This window comes from Thermobia domestica, chromosome 18 (genome assembly GCF_964235325.1).
Source record: "Thermobia domestica chromosome 18, izTheDome1.hap1.1, whole genome shotgun sequence".
NCBI classification, from domain to species: Eukaryota; Metazoa; Arthropoda; class Insecta; order Zygentoma; family Lepismatidae; genus Thermobia; species Thermobia domestica.
Window position 1 is genome coordinate 142,883,953 of NC_137471.1, and position 15,669 is coordinate 142,899,621.

At 33.7% G+C, this 15,669-nt stretch overlaps 1 protein-coding gene across 5 annotated transcripts in view; it reads right to left on the reverse strand.

Moving 5' to 3' along the window:
* Nucleotides 1-1,395: 1,395 nt before the first annotated feature.
* The window catches only part of LOC145674891 (uncharacterized), a 120,461-nt gene continuing 106,187 nt past the window's right edge, over nt 1,396-15,669 (reverse strand). Inside the window, exons 6-7 of one of the 5 annotated variants that reach the window (XM_081745144.1) lie at nt 9,856-9,909; nt 1,396-7,185 (exon numbers count right to left, since the gene is read on the reverse strand). In XM_081745144.1, the coding sequence (XP_081601270.1) occupies nt 9,875-9,909 (35 nt within the window). In that variant the 3' untranslated portion in view covers nt 1,396-7,185; nt 9,856-9,874. Of the gene's footprint in view, nt 11,309-14,231; nt 14,645-15,669 lie in introns of those variants that run through there. The other 4 variants (XM_081745146.1, XM_081745143.1, XM_081745142.1 and 1 more) reach the window with 4 other exon arrangements.

Below are 15,669 nucleotides of genomic sequence, written 5' to 3' on the forward strand. Positions count from 1 at the left end.
GTACATATACGAAGGTCATTGCATAAGTCATGGCAACTATTTTTTTCTTAGAAAATGGTAAAGAATAAAAAAAAATAGTACTGGGGAGGAACAAGTATCTGTGACATCATGATGACCTGCCATCTTGTGGATTCTTGGGGAGACGCCTGATGCCATGGAATGCGCATAGTTTATACTATTGTGTATTGTTGCAATTGACAGTAAAACACGTTTGCAACGACAAAATATTTTTCGTCTTTTTTCTCGTGCTATATCTTTATGCTGGTGTATGTGTTCATCCATTTCCCTCCATTAATATTTTCATATGAACTAGCCTTCCCTTTGCATATTCCAGATTTTTTTTTATTCGTTACCATTTTCGAGAGAAAAGAATAAGTTGCCATGACTTTTGCAATGACCCTCACATATATATATAAAATCACCTTGAGATTTTTACAAAAAAAATTTCCATCCTTAGTTTTCACGATTTCACATTGAAATTTTGCACACGTATTGTGTATCTAACTACGTATTTTTCCAATGATTTTGAGACTCCTACGTCAACCCAGGCCCGAGTCCGAGGGGCTCAAATTTTCGAAAATTTCCCGTTTCTGGTGTATGATACGGAAAAGCGAGTGGTACCGTTGGAAAGGTTGCTTCATTGTGAAAAAACGAGGTATGAATCATGATCCTACGATTAATAGCAATGAAGCAGTAGCTGCTTGACTGAAAGTCTAAAAATTTACTCCAAAAAGCTAGGATCTTATAAGGGTTACGCATCCTCTCTTTGGCGTATTCTAAAGCACGTTCCTCACCAATCATTTGCATGGTTGTTTTAGAGGTGGGTCCTTACAAAGGCGACCTCTAAGCGCAGTCATGATTTGTGTCACTGTTTGCTCTGCGTGTGGCCGTTCGTGAATCTACACACACAGACCATTACTAACCATTCCTCAATTATTTAACTGCACCCATTCATATCAATTATAACTTCATACATGAAATGCTCCAAGTGATCTTGAGCCCAGGAATACCATACATTGTGCAAAAGCAGAGGAGAAAGGGACTAGAGAGTGCTGTCTCTGACCAGTGTTACCAATACCACAACTAAAATTACACTCAGGCCCGCGTTCAATTCCCGGTGGAAGCTCATGTGGTTCGAATTTCACGTTCAGCTGTAGGCCCACGTCTCATATAGCTTCGCTGCTGAAAGGGACGCTAAACTGAAAGTCAAATCAAATCAAATCTTAAAATTACACTGGCATTCTTGTCTGTGATACTCAAACCTAAGAGTACAGAAAGTTTCCTGGCACCTTGCAAATCTTCCATGTGCAAGTGTTCTGTAATATTTGTTTAGCTTCTTCATAAAACAGGTTTACAGGAACCCCAATAACAATCGTCAACAACAACTCACATATATAAACACACACAAGCACATTGTACTTTATTAAAGCCACTTAACAGAAAATTTACAATGCACTTAGGACAAAGTTACAGTACTTTCTAAGTATTTTAAAACCAAAATTATGTAAATATTGTGGCCAAAACAAATTAAAAGATACCTTGAGATGCAATAAAGAAACATTAGTTTCACATAGTTATACATCATAATTAACTGTTAAAGAAACATAATAAAAGTAAATAATGTCTTTTTTTTAAAATTTCTATGAATGTGCACAGAAATTTTCTCTAAAAATGTACATAAAATATCATGAATAAGTACACTATTTTCTGAAACAATAATAAAGGTACTATTTTTTGCTTGAGCAAACTTTAAACTGGAATACTAGGTTAATACATATTAAAAGAAATATTTCTCCCTTGTATACATTTACACGTACTTTGAGCGTGAATACAAGAATGAAATAAAAATACACTACACATGTACTAAAAACGTATGCATTAAGTACCACATTTTACGGAACACAATATGCAATTTAAGTCTCAAAGATCCAGATGTGTCTGACAAATGAAACTTATTTACCACAGTTGGATTGACGTATACCTGAGTTACATGATGTTCTATGAATCTGATTGGGAAATCACTGTTTAACAGTCCACAATCAAACAAGTATGCGAGATGTCAAGTAGGCCGTACACATAGCAAGCCTAAATTTATAGTTTCGTTTGACCGTGTTATTTTGTGGGAGGTGAACCAAATGTACGTGTTATCTGAATTGTCGAATGCAATCTACACACGATTTCCCTCCATTGCGTGAAGCCAGACCACCAGGAACGTGTCACAGTTTCATAATGGGCTGCTGTGTCGCATAAAATAATTTAGAATTGCTGTAACTTCAATCCAGTTTCACTCTGGAACTACTACTTAAATAATTAATACTTTTCTGATCAGAGTAGATACTTATTTATTGAAAGGCAAAATAGTTTCAATAACTTAACGTTATCTTCGTCAGATGTTAACTGGAAGAGATATCTTCATAACATTATATTATTATTGTAATATAATTTTAATTCAGAATATATATATAATATAGAATTAAAATTATATAACAATTATAATTAATGTTATGAAGATAAATCTTCCAGTTAGCATCTGATGAAGATAACATTAATTTATTGAAACTGTTTTGTCTTATTTTAGTAAGCTCAAATAACTTTTACTTAAAGAATTTCAATACCAAATATACGCAGTCTTCTGTAGTTTAAAATCATTTTAAATTTTATAACTCCAGTGCCGTGGAAGCAACTTAATTTTTGACTGATTCTCTACTACTGAAGAAGAATATTGGATCATGTATTCGAATTTTTAGCACATGCCAATTTTTGGTGGTTATAGAAAGAGGTCGCTGGTATGTAAATCAGAGTATACTATTTCAGAAACTTGTCGATGGTACACATTATCGTTTATGGCGTTTGCCACCTCTCAGAGAAACAATGGCCTAATTTCTCGTTGGCACAGCCTAACACGCTCCCGCAGAAATTGTGAAATCATTCAATAAGTGTAGAGTAATTCCAAGAAAAAAGTGAAGAACATCTTGTATGTGCTACAAACATTGAAAAAAATGATGACAGAAGGAGACTCACATGATTATTTTCTATAGATGGTTTGGTTTTATAATGGAAATTTAATTTTGTCCTATTGTTAATTTCTAAGGTATATATATATAAATTGAAATGAAAACGCATCTTCTGTCCCATAAAATATGGTACCTGCATAATATTTTTCATGCATTTAATACGTAATATCAAGTGAATGCTCACATGCTCACAATTCAACACATAAATGCTTCTTGCTTACATCTACTAACATACTTTCTATTTCTAAATCTAGTAACCATATTCTGTAGAGTGACTTATTGTATATTCATTATTGTCAGTGTTGTGACGCCAAGTGCAAACAAGCGTCGATGGTCCCGCATTCAATCTTATGTTACAGATTATTTATCAAATGTTAAGACAAACATTGATTAAAAATACTCCTAAAAAATATATATTGTCTCGCAGAATCTGAATGACTAATTGAAAACTAACAATATCATATGGCCTCTGTAATGCCCGGTACGCGCATGTCACTTAACCCTTTCAAACCTGCTTTCATTTTAATCGTTAAGAAAAATATTTCTTTATTTCGGAATATCATAAAGGAAAATCAACAGATGGCATGCTATCTTTTAATAGTATGATCTATTATCCATTTAAGGTATCAAATATTCTCAAGTAAAGCACTCTAAGAAACATGTTAAACTATAAACTACATGGTCATTAGAATGGGTATATATACTGAAAGGGGGTAACCGATATTTTGTACTTATTAGATCCCGAAACAAAGAACACGCATTTCACATAGTGATGTTGTACATACAATTAGACTCTACCATAAAGCACGCCATTTTCTAACACTTGTATTTGAGAAATCATTGGTTTTCTTTTAAAGATAGTAAAAGTTTAGGTAAAATTGTAAAAAAGAAACGCAAGGTGAAATCAAAACAATCTTAAACTGGTATAGCATATTCATCACACCACATAATCCTATACTATATGTTGCACTCCTTTCTATAATTTCACCTAAGCTTTCCCACCATGATACTTTCGTATACAAAGAGTGGTATTATGCGGAATTTTATATTTGAGCAGATATGGTTATTTCGGAAAGAGCCACTGGTTCTTATGAGGAGTAAATGTTTCGAGGGTTCTAGTTTTGCGTGATTTTTTCGCTGCGTCACAGGAATGGTTGTTAGCTCGTGAACCAGGACTACTAGTACAGGAATGGATAGAACGGTTCGTATCAATTAAATAAGTTGGGATTTTATTTGGGGAAATGATAGTATATGGGCAGAGTATTTTACCGATGTATTATGCTCTTCAGAAAAACTGCCGTATTTCACTGTAAGCGATGAAGTTACAGAACCGTTTAATTCATTTGTTCAGACTACGACGAATAAGGCAGCGTACCTTTTTACGGGGTTATGTTACAACAGGTTATGCTATGAATGCGTTTTGATGACACTCAAGAGAATATGGAATTGGAAGCTTATTACTGTTTGGTTGCAAAGATTCTATTATCAAATACTCAACGAATGAGAAATACAGTCTATAGTACCGCGAGAGAAGCAGACTATCGACTGGGATGCTGTTCTTTAGAACAATTTGACATAGTTTCCGCATCAAGTATCAGAATGGATTAATCATCAGACGACATCTTGCATTGAATTAGAAAACCATTTGTATGATGGAGTGAATATTCTTCCCAAATATGGGGACGTACCACATGAGAGAGAACTGGTGATTCTGACGGGTTGCTTGATTTTAATTTTACCCCTATTATGCTTTAATTCTAGAATGTTTGGAGGTTGTTCTATTTAATAAACATATGAGTACGCTGGCTAGATTGTTCATCTGGTATCAAAATAATTACTTGAACTTTTCGGGATGGTTGAACAGTTGCATTCAGTATAATGGTGAGTCAGGTTTTCGTTTAAAGACCTGGCCTGTTCCATATGGAGGAGTTAATTGGAATTGCAGATGTGAACGAATGTTTTGAATACTCTTAACTGGAAATATGCGAGCTAGAGAAAGTTTTCCTTAGACAACCACGCGATTTTTCTCCAAGCAAGAACATAATGAAGTGACCCAAAACAGAAAGCACTGATAACAGTAAACTCCAGCGATTTTTAAAAACTTTTTCGTGGTATCGAATGTATTCATTATCACAAAAGGCAGAATGAAGTTCTTTTTTTCAAAATGCTTCAAAATGGCATTATCCAGTGATATTAGTGATAGGATTGGACATCGGATTGTTCACTATTGTTTTGATGGCGGGGATATAAATCGAGTGAATTTGTAGATTTTGCGTTAATGTTTCAAGATTTAGTTAGGAAATTTATGGATTGTTTTTCTATAACATTATTTTCACTATTTTAATAGATTCTGGTCTTCTCGACAAGACCACTGACTAGTATTTTTGAGTATTATTTAAAGGGTTCCTGGTTCGAGTCCTGTCACGTCACCTAGGACCTGGTCGATAGATTTTGACTATTTGGTTCCGCGAGGCATGGAACTTTTAGTTTTACTCAATTCTCAGATCTTTCGACTTCTCGTTTGGAGTCCTGATTCAACCTCTAGAACCATTGTAATAATTGATTAGCTAGAATCCTTTTGGTGTGTACTTTGTGACGGGTTGCTCATGAATAGGTTTACGTCAGATGTAGGACAAATAAGGAAGACACTTTTAGATATTTTTGGTTCGCACCACACCCTGGGAAAGAACGCTTCCTGATGCAAGCTGGTAAATATGTAGTAAAGTTTATTAGATACTTTTACATGCTAGATAAAGAAAAAGTCATTAAACTACAAGCTAATTTCCTATAATTTTTGGAGATTAGGATTTAATGATTTTATCGGGTTAAAAATAATAGTAATTGTGAAGGACCATTCAAAATGATAAATGCAAGGCTATTCATGCAATGAAGAATTCTGAGACGTTTTAAACGAATGGCATCTTTAGTGCACAATCTTTAACGTTTCTACCCAATATGAATTTCTTAGGACTTCCGTACAACAGTCAGGGTAAAATCTTACTGAACATTTCTAGCACATGCTTCGTAAATAAAACCACTGAATGAATTCCTCGTGTTACTCCATTAAAATTATTTCCAAGAAATTTCATAGGAACAGGCCATTGTGCACTAGACAGATATATTTTATAATCACAGAGTCCACAGCCATCGTATGCAGGACATTTAAATGCTACCAGAATTCACTTCTTCCTACAATCCAAACGCAAAAATTTAAAAATAAAGTAGATTTAACATTAAAAATATAAACTAAATTACTATTCTTCAAGCTATAACAAAGTGTTCATCACACATAAATGCAACATAATTATCACACGTGGTGTGCATATTAACTTGTATTCTAACACATAACAATTTCCATTTATACGCAATAAGCATTTAAAAAATCTAGTTTACTACCAACCTTGCATTGAAGTCTGTAACAAAAGATTGTTGAGGATTACAACTTAAGGAAAATTGCTCTCGATAGATCATTTTATAGGGTACTGTTCGTAAATCCTACATTGTAAGCTCCATACAGTTATCTTCATAGTGAAAGCATATGAAAACAGCAAACTCAACGATCATCTATTAAGTTTATTTGTATAATTAATGAAAAGTTTAAATGCATTGTTGTGTAAATATTTATATATTTTAAACTTCAAACTTGAAATTAAGTGTCAAGTATGCTCATTTAATAAGTATTGAAAATAGATAAAATTATTTTATGAAAAACATAGCAAGCAAAAAATATAGCATTTTTTCCCCCCTACATGTAACATAAACACACCATCAAAATCTCAGAAGTTTCTCCTAAATCCATAGACAAACACATAACACATTTTAAGACATTTTTACTGACCATCTACAAAGCAGTGGCGTCTATCGGCTGAAATGTCAGTGTGACAAAAAGTGTATAAAGGTCAAACAAAAAGGAATATTTGCACTAGAATAACTGAACATGTTCGTACTTCGAAGTCTTGAAGCCCGCAACAGCTGTGTGGTCTAGCAACGCATCTTAGAGATTATAACCATAACATCGCAGAGCCATGTTTAATTGAAAAATCAAAAAACAGCAACGGCACGAAACATCAAAGAATCATATTACATCCATAAAGAGAAACCCATACTTAATTTGGATAGGGGGGAAATAAATACGATTTGGAGCAATCTTTTCACTACATACTTTCGCCATCTGGAAAGCAAGAAAAGAGAAAACAGTGAACAATGACAGTGACTACCTATTTGCATGTGTTTAATTTTTGACAGGTGATTTGTGTTTTACATTTTTTAATCCTTTTAATCATTTTTTCATCTTTCCATATTTTCCTTCATGTTTTTAAATCCTCTTTGAACTTTAAGTTGATGATGAAGGAAGGTTCTTCTCAAAGCGTTTCTTACATGTAGAAGAAAAAACAGCTATATTTCTTTATGCGGTGAGTATTAGCCTTTTTGCTTTTTTCTCATTCAATATCATCACCACTCGCAATATTGTGATATAAAATTATTTTGCTTGAATTGTAATCCCTGATTATGGAGAAACTAACTTTCTAAAATTTGAACACATAAATATACGGTTGGTATTAAAGTAGATCACATACAACAACTTACTTTAAAATAATTCCTTTTGGAAGCAACATGCATTATTAAAACTATGTTATAAGTACCTCTAAGTAATTTTGAAGGGACTATTATCTTACCATACGCTTAATTACTATTCAATAACACATGCTGAACACTACTTTAAGCACTGAAATAGAATTACTTAATAAGATCACTCTGAAACTAAAACACACTACTATCTTACTATACGCTTAACTGCTCTTCAACAACACGTGTTGAGACAGACTTACTTAGAACATCAGTCTCAAAATAGAAGATTATATCTACAAATAAATCTTCATTTACCATCCGTCATAACAATAATACTAATACTAATACTAATAATAATAATAATAATAATAATAATAAAAAATGTAGAACACTGTACTATAATTACACAGCCACACAAAAAAGGTAGAAGTTTTGGCATCAGGGTATAAATTCGATGCACTTTGTTACACAGAATTCAAATTTCGAAATCCAGAACGACTCATCGTGTCAAGTTTGTTTTAAGGGCAAAAAACTTACGTGCTGTCTTACGTACCAAAATTCGTTGAAACTTTTCGCCCATTAAAAAAAAAAAAAAAAAAAAAAAAAAAAAATCGTCCTGGGGTTTTGAAGTTTGGATTCTGTGTACTAAAATACATTAAATCCATACCCTGGGGCCCACTGCACAGAACTTTTTTTTTTTTTTTTGTATGGCTGTCTTACGTGTATGCAAAATCGCTTTAAAAAAAAAAGTCGATTGTCTTGGGGTTCCGAAATTTGGATTCTGCGTAATAATATACATTGAATCAATACTTTGGGGTCCGGTGCGCAGAACTTTTACTTTTTGTGGGTGGTTGTGTTATCGTACAGAATACATTAAACTAAAATATAAAAATAGCACTTTAAATGTATTACTCTACTAAAATACTACATAGAATTTATATTGACAAAAGCTATTTACATGCTTTAGTTACAATACAAATTAAGAAAATACATGGAAAAATGAAAAGAGAAATTTTATCATACTAATACGTAACTCTTTGGAATGTGCGTATATTCAACGTACATTTTTGACTCTGCAGAAATTGCTTTTCATATTTTAGGTAACGAAACATTTTCGTTCGGAACTTCAAAGTAACATGGCACTAACATACTGTAATGTGCCAATATTTCTTGCTATTACTGTTATTAAGAATAATAACAATAAAAGGATGCAAGACACATACTCTTTTAATCAAAATACTTTTTCACTTCAGTCATTTTAAGAGCTTTGGTATTCATCTCCATGTATACAACGTTACAATACTAAAATAGCTTTGGTTTTAATCTCTCCATCATAATACTAAAATACTATAAGCTAAACTAAAACCAGAATCTATTATGTACACCAGTATTAAAAACATCATGTATCAACTACGTAAGAACAACAAACACAAGTTTTAAAGAAAGTTTTGTGTAATCTTTTTTAACAAAACTAATGTAACGAAAGATTATCAACGTTTAGTCTTTTCATTGGTGAACTAATATGCAAAAGACTAGAGAAATATTGTACATTATATATTTAAATTACATTGTGTATTACAATATTGTAGCTTATCTTATAAAAGGTACTAATGTAGTATTATTTCCTTATACAAGAAGGCTGGGACATTATTATTATTATTTATTTACTTTTAACGAAAAAGAGGTGGTATTGTATTTCACTCAGAAGTCAACACAACACAACCTCCTTTTCATATAACATTTTTAATAATACGTTCTTCCTTTTTTTTTTTTTTTTTTTTAATTACTATAACTAAGAATTGAAAGCAAATCTGCGTGTATTATACGTCAACTTCTGTAAGGACTATGTTCTACAACTTAAAACAATGACTCAAATAGGTTCACATACGGCTCAGTTACTGAGGAAGAAAATTGTACATAAATCGCCACTTACTTTAGCTGGTGATTGTACTTTAGTGGCGGCTGATGCGGGAAATCGCGTCATTCAAAATTAAATTTATATTGTTTCAAACTAAAATTCTTGTATCTAATGTACTTATTCTTGTATGAAAGGATTCAGACATTAAATTTTCTTCCCTTTGTTTAAAACAGTAACATTATAATCGTTACCGATGTGATTTCACAAGCCATCACACAGTTGTGCATATATACAAGTAGAAAGAAACGAAAATAGATTTTTCAGAGAGCAGTGACACAATTAAACACACTGTGCGGTGCAAGAAAATACATACAGAAAGTTAATTCATCAAAAATGCAACAATATGATGCTTACTTTCTTTTTAGAAAAGTGTCTAAGACGGCCACTCTTCTTTTCTACTGTAATTTTCTGTGAAAAAAAGAAATAATCATGTTTAACTAGCAAAGCAAACTAATTCTTTCTAAAGCAAAATAATGCATCGAAATTAACCATTACCATGATAAAAGTATCACGTTAAGAGCCTAGCTTACTAAAACTAAAACAAAAAGTTTCTATTTTTTCTTTTGTTTGTTTTCCATAAGTGAAAGGAGATAATGAAATGCAACTTACCACAATCATAGATAATGTTATTCATCAACAGAAAATATGAACCTCAAGATTTTCAGTGTTGCGATCCATACAAATTACAGTGTTCCCAGAATAACATTTCCCCCCAAATCCTAAGTTAAGGTAGCGACTAGAGGAACAAATCCAATTGCATTTGATATTACATATCATGTTGTTGTGGTATCCTTTGAACTACTTGTTAAATAATAGTTGCATTTAGTTTGTAATAAACAAAATAGTTTTAACATACAATTATTAAAATTAAATAATAATGTTATTTAAATAATAGTTCACAGGATTTCAACACAACAAGATGCGTAATCAAATGGAGTTGAATTCGTTTTCCTAGTCGCTGCCTTAACTTAGATTTTGGGGGAATTGTTATTCTGGCAACACTGTAATTTCTGTGGATAGCAATATTGAAAATTCTTCAGTTAATATTTTCTGTTGTAGAATAACATTATCTATGATTGTGGTAAGTTGCATTTCATTATGTCCTTTCACTTATGAAAAACAATCAAAAGAAAAATGGTAAATGTTGTATTATTTTTTAGCATGTCAGACTTAACTTACAATTCCAATCGCATCCCATTCATTACTCCTTCTAATTTTTTAAAAGTAACAGTGCTTAACAATTTCGGTGCTTAGGCATTATGACGTCACAAAGCGCGCTCCAAATGATGTTTAAAACAACACTTGGGAACAATATTATTTATTTAAAAGCATTTCTAAAACCTTCCTAAAGTTCAATACTGTCTTCGTGGTATTCTTTAAAAGTAGAAACAAACTGTAAGGATCTTAGTACAAAGCCATAATATTTCAAGTATTTTTGTATAAAAACACATTAGATTAAAAAAAAAAAAAAAATGCCCCGCCCCTAGCTGCCACTGTAGTACTTGAAAAACTCCTAGCTCTAAATTGTTTAAATGCATGTACTATTTTGCAACTACTCGACAAGTCTGTTTTCTCTAGATTATACACTCAAAAATATAAGTACACATATCAAGGCAGTATAAAATGAAACGGACGAATGCAAACAAGGCGATGTAACATCCAATTCCAAAAAACACATCGTCCTTCTCAACCAAGCACAATTCGGTTTCTCTTTTCGATTGCTCCGAAATGGAACTTGAATCTTCGCAAATATTAACATCATCAAGTTCGGTCGTATTTTTCTTTACATCTAGAACAGGAAGCCTTTCTGAAACAGAACCACGGCAAAATATTTGTAATCAGTAATAATATTATCTGCATTAAGTAATATTAACCTACCAACTATGTGGAGGATTGTGCTGCCATTACTCACTATGGGAAGTATTTGAAACTTCGTATGTGGCAATTTTAGTGAATTAAAAATATAATTTATTTATGTTCCTAAATAAAGCGTTAACGAAGAATGCATACAGGGTGTTTCAAAAATATGTTACAATATTTGAGAACAGATTCTTCACAAAAAAAAAAAAAATAAAAAAAAAAAAAAAAATAAACGTTCATTCGGACCTGTGCTCAAAATCTGGAATTACAGGGTGCCGAAGACGTGTGTCATAAACTCATTTATTCATTATTTTGACTATGCAGTTCAAGCAGTTTAATTCTCTTTTTATTTAAAAGGACTGTCACTTACTAGACGACGTTTCTATGTGTGCGTTCTCTCACTCAGAGGATACAGGCGGCTGGTGTGACCTTGGCTAGGGCTTCCCTAGCCAATCACAGCTCTGTCCGCTCTTACGTCATTTAACACGTGAAACCCACGCGAACAGCGAGAGCTGAAGAGATTCGGTGATAAGCAGCTCTGTTCGGCGCCAAACAACGAGAGGACTAGGACTCCATAAACCTTAATGCATCCTATATTCTTAAAATATGTAATTTAAAAACTATATCCACGTATTTTTCGATATATATAAAGCATCCATACAGTATACTGTAGTAATATTAATACCTAATAACAGTAATGTAAGTATAAACCAATATTAAAATTCTTAAGTCCATTTATGAGTGTTGATTTTGATTTGTGTGTCGCATCTTCGTGCCTTGTGGCCATTCATTTAGGTGCATGGTACGGAATATACTCTTTACTTATTGTTTGCAATGTTTATTATTTTTCGGAAATATGATGCTGAATCTTTGGTGTTTTTAAAGGTTGTATTTAGAATTTTTGCTTATGTGTAGTTGGCGTTGAAAGGAGCTATTACTAATAACTTGTTTCATCGTCAACGCTCGAGCAAACATACTATCTACGACTATCTAATGTAATGTTTGGTCTATTTGGATTACCATCCTATGGAGTAAACGTTATACGTGAAACAAGTGAACTTTAAAAGTTCAGAGCTCCACTACTATGGGACCTACCGTAGTCCAGTCAAGACATCTGGGAGAAACTGGTATATGAACTATCCAAATATCCATGTTTAAGAATGCTCCAGTACTTGTAGACCAATTTTTTAGAGACGTAGGTGGAGAGTTATCAAGTACTTCCAAACAGCCTCTCTAAAAATGAATGTAGAAATATCAAGAGGTTCTGAAAGATGGATATTTGGACAGTTTACATACTAGTTCCTCAGTGATGTCTTGACCCGACTACGATTGGCCGTACAGTAGTGGAACTTTGGATCTTCGAAGTTCATTTTTTTTCACGTTTTCGGCACCCTAAAACTACGAAACTATTCGCTTCCGACCCAAAGTTCATATGATTTTTTTTCTTATTTTGATGTGAGAAATCTATTCTCAAAATAGTGACAAATTTTTATAACACTCTGTACAGATTCATTTTTCTTTCTTTTTAATGTCACTGATTAAATTTCCAAACAGGGGTAAAGCAAGATTAAAAAATTACCAATAACAATTATATCTTTTCAAAATAATTTCCGTCAACGTCGATGCACATCTCTCAATATAGGAAGAACGCCCTCAAGAACCTTTGCCAGTCCTCTTCCAGTGTATCTAGAACTTATTCCAGATAAGCTTCAATACCTTCTTCTGAGATGCCAAACTCTTTCTTTGACGATAGGCAGAAAACCACATGAAAACAGGTCTCGGCTGTAAGTCAGTGATTATATAGAGATCTCTTTTTCACAGAATATCGAACTATTATAATAATCTAACAACTGATATGGACATTTTTTCGAGCCACCTGTGTTTGACAGAGCAATTAAACGCATGCTGGCCAAATAATATTACTTTTGTACTCTTTGTTGACACTATTGGTGTTATTGTAGTTGATATTTTTTCTCTTTTTTTCTTGCTTGTTAACATCTCCCTGTTTAAAATGGCAAAATTATGCTGTACTTAGGAATTTATTCAATAAATAAATAAATACCTGATCGTTCTTCAAAATATTCTATTCATGTCTTAGACATGTTGTCTATTTTGAAGTGGAAAAATTCGTTTAAAAAATCAATAATATATCTAGCGATTTAAATTGACGGAAAAAAAATCTGGAATTGGACGCGATAACAGGGCCACCCACAATCAAGGAAGGGAAACAAATGTCAGGAGGGGGGGGGGGTAAAAACTTTATTTTAGTTTAACTCATTTTCTCAAGTTTGAAATTCACGCCGAACTACCTGTGGCGTTCGGTCATAAGTACGGCCAACTCTACTGGCGATACTTTTCCACACAAGCTGTTGCTTTTATAATTAAAGTAACGGAAAATAAATCAAAGAAAACGAAGATACTTTAACCCAATAACTATTGCTAATTATGGATTTTCATAAAAACGGAATTGACAACAGTGCTAACGATCGCATCTGCAGTCCATAGGCAGAAGACCGTATCTCCAGATTTGGCCGAAACTGAATTATTAACAGCAAGCATATCCTATGACTATGGGGCATTAACTGACAAAAGCACAAACCGTTAACTATAATATTGACACTGATATCATAGGTGCCTAGGTAAAAGCCTTACCGTCTCCGTAAGTTCACAATTCTTGGGTAAAGAGAAAACAGTGATCTAAAACCAGTTTTCAGCAGATACGATCTTTAGCTGTGGACAGCATCAGGGTTTCTACTGATTAGGGAAATCAGGGAATATGGTGCAGGACAAGCAATATCACCGAAAAACACTGGAAATCAGAGAAAGTCAGCGAAATTTTATAAAATATATTTTTCTAACATTAATTGTACACCAATTTCAGCTTAGTCAACCATTATAATACCTATTTGTTTTTTTTTATTCTACACGCAATTTTGTTTTTATTGCTATTTATTTTGTCTTCTACATGCTAGAATAAATGTTCTCATACATAAAATATTCATATATATTTGTGTCTTATGTATATGTCAACGTTATCCAACACGTGTAATTAAAGTCAGGGAATTTCCTACCAAAGGTCAGTGAAATAGATTTCTCCAGATCAGTAGGAACCCTGAGCATCACAGGTAGGGCTCATTGTTTGAGTGATATTCGCAGAAAATTTGTTTAAGGGTCGATAGGTGGCCCTGGTGTTAGGACTGATATATTCCCGTCTTCACTTGTTTTCGTTGAATTTAAATTAATGCCACATATGGATATTACCATGCTTATGTTTTGTGCTGACCTATGAAAGATTATAATGAGAAATAAATATTAGTTTTGTCTAAATTTAAGAAACAAGGAACTTTAAAGAAGGAAGATGAGAAAATGTATTAAATGTAAAAAATGAAATGATATCTTTAAAGTCCCATGCTTATGCCGGCTAGGCTAAAGGAGACGGTGATGATGAGAAATGAATGAAATGAAGAATGTGGGAGGAAACGGGAGAACCCTGAGAAAACCCAGGTACACGGAGTTTGTCCACCACAAAATCCACTTGGCACGAGCTGGGATCGAACCAAAGATGAACGCTCTACCATTGAGCCACTGCAGCCCAACGATGTATTAAATGAACTAATGTGAATCATTTGCTCCCAGATTACACTGAAAGCAAATCCGGAGGCGAATGGCATTTGTGAACTGGTGACACAAATTAGAAACTGGAGCTTTTACCACCGCTACTTCTAATACTTGTAACCACTGTTACTAATTACTGAGAGTATCCTTTTAAAGACTTAAAATATTTGGTATTTTCACACTGTGATAAACCACTCTCCGTTAATTACTATTAAACTAAACGTATACCTCGAAGCACACCCAGAAAGTAACTTTCCCACGCGTCCCATAGCTAGGAAATCGTATGTTGCGCGAAGCGACTACATGCACGTGAGAAAGTAAGGTCTTAGCATGGCGCATGCGCCAGTGGAAATTCCTTAGTGGTCTTAGTAGCGTTGTGGCAGTGGTTGAAGATGAACGTTCCTATTTCAGCTCCCGCCGCGTGAGAAGTGCGAGCAATGATGAAGTTTTTGAATGCACAGGGCATAGCGCCGATTGAAATCCATCGTCAGCTGCGTCAGGTCTATGGGCAAGCTGATGATGCGTTACTGCTGTAGACAATATGCAGCAGGATGCTAAAATGTGCATGATGAGGTGCGCAGTGGGAGGCCAACTGTCATCACAGACGACTCTGTGGATCTTGTTTGGGAACGCATTATGCAGAATCGTCGCTTCATAATAAAGGAACTCATAGATCTGTTTCCGCAGACTTCC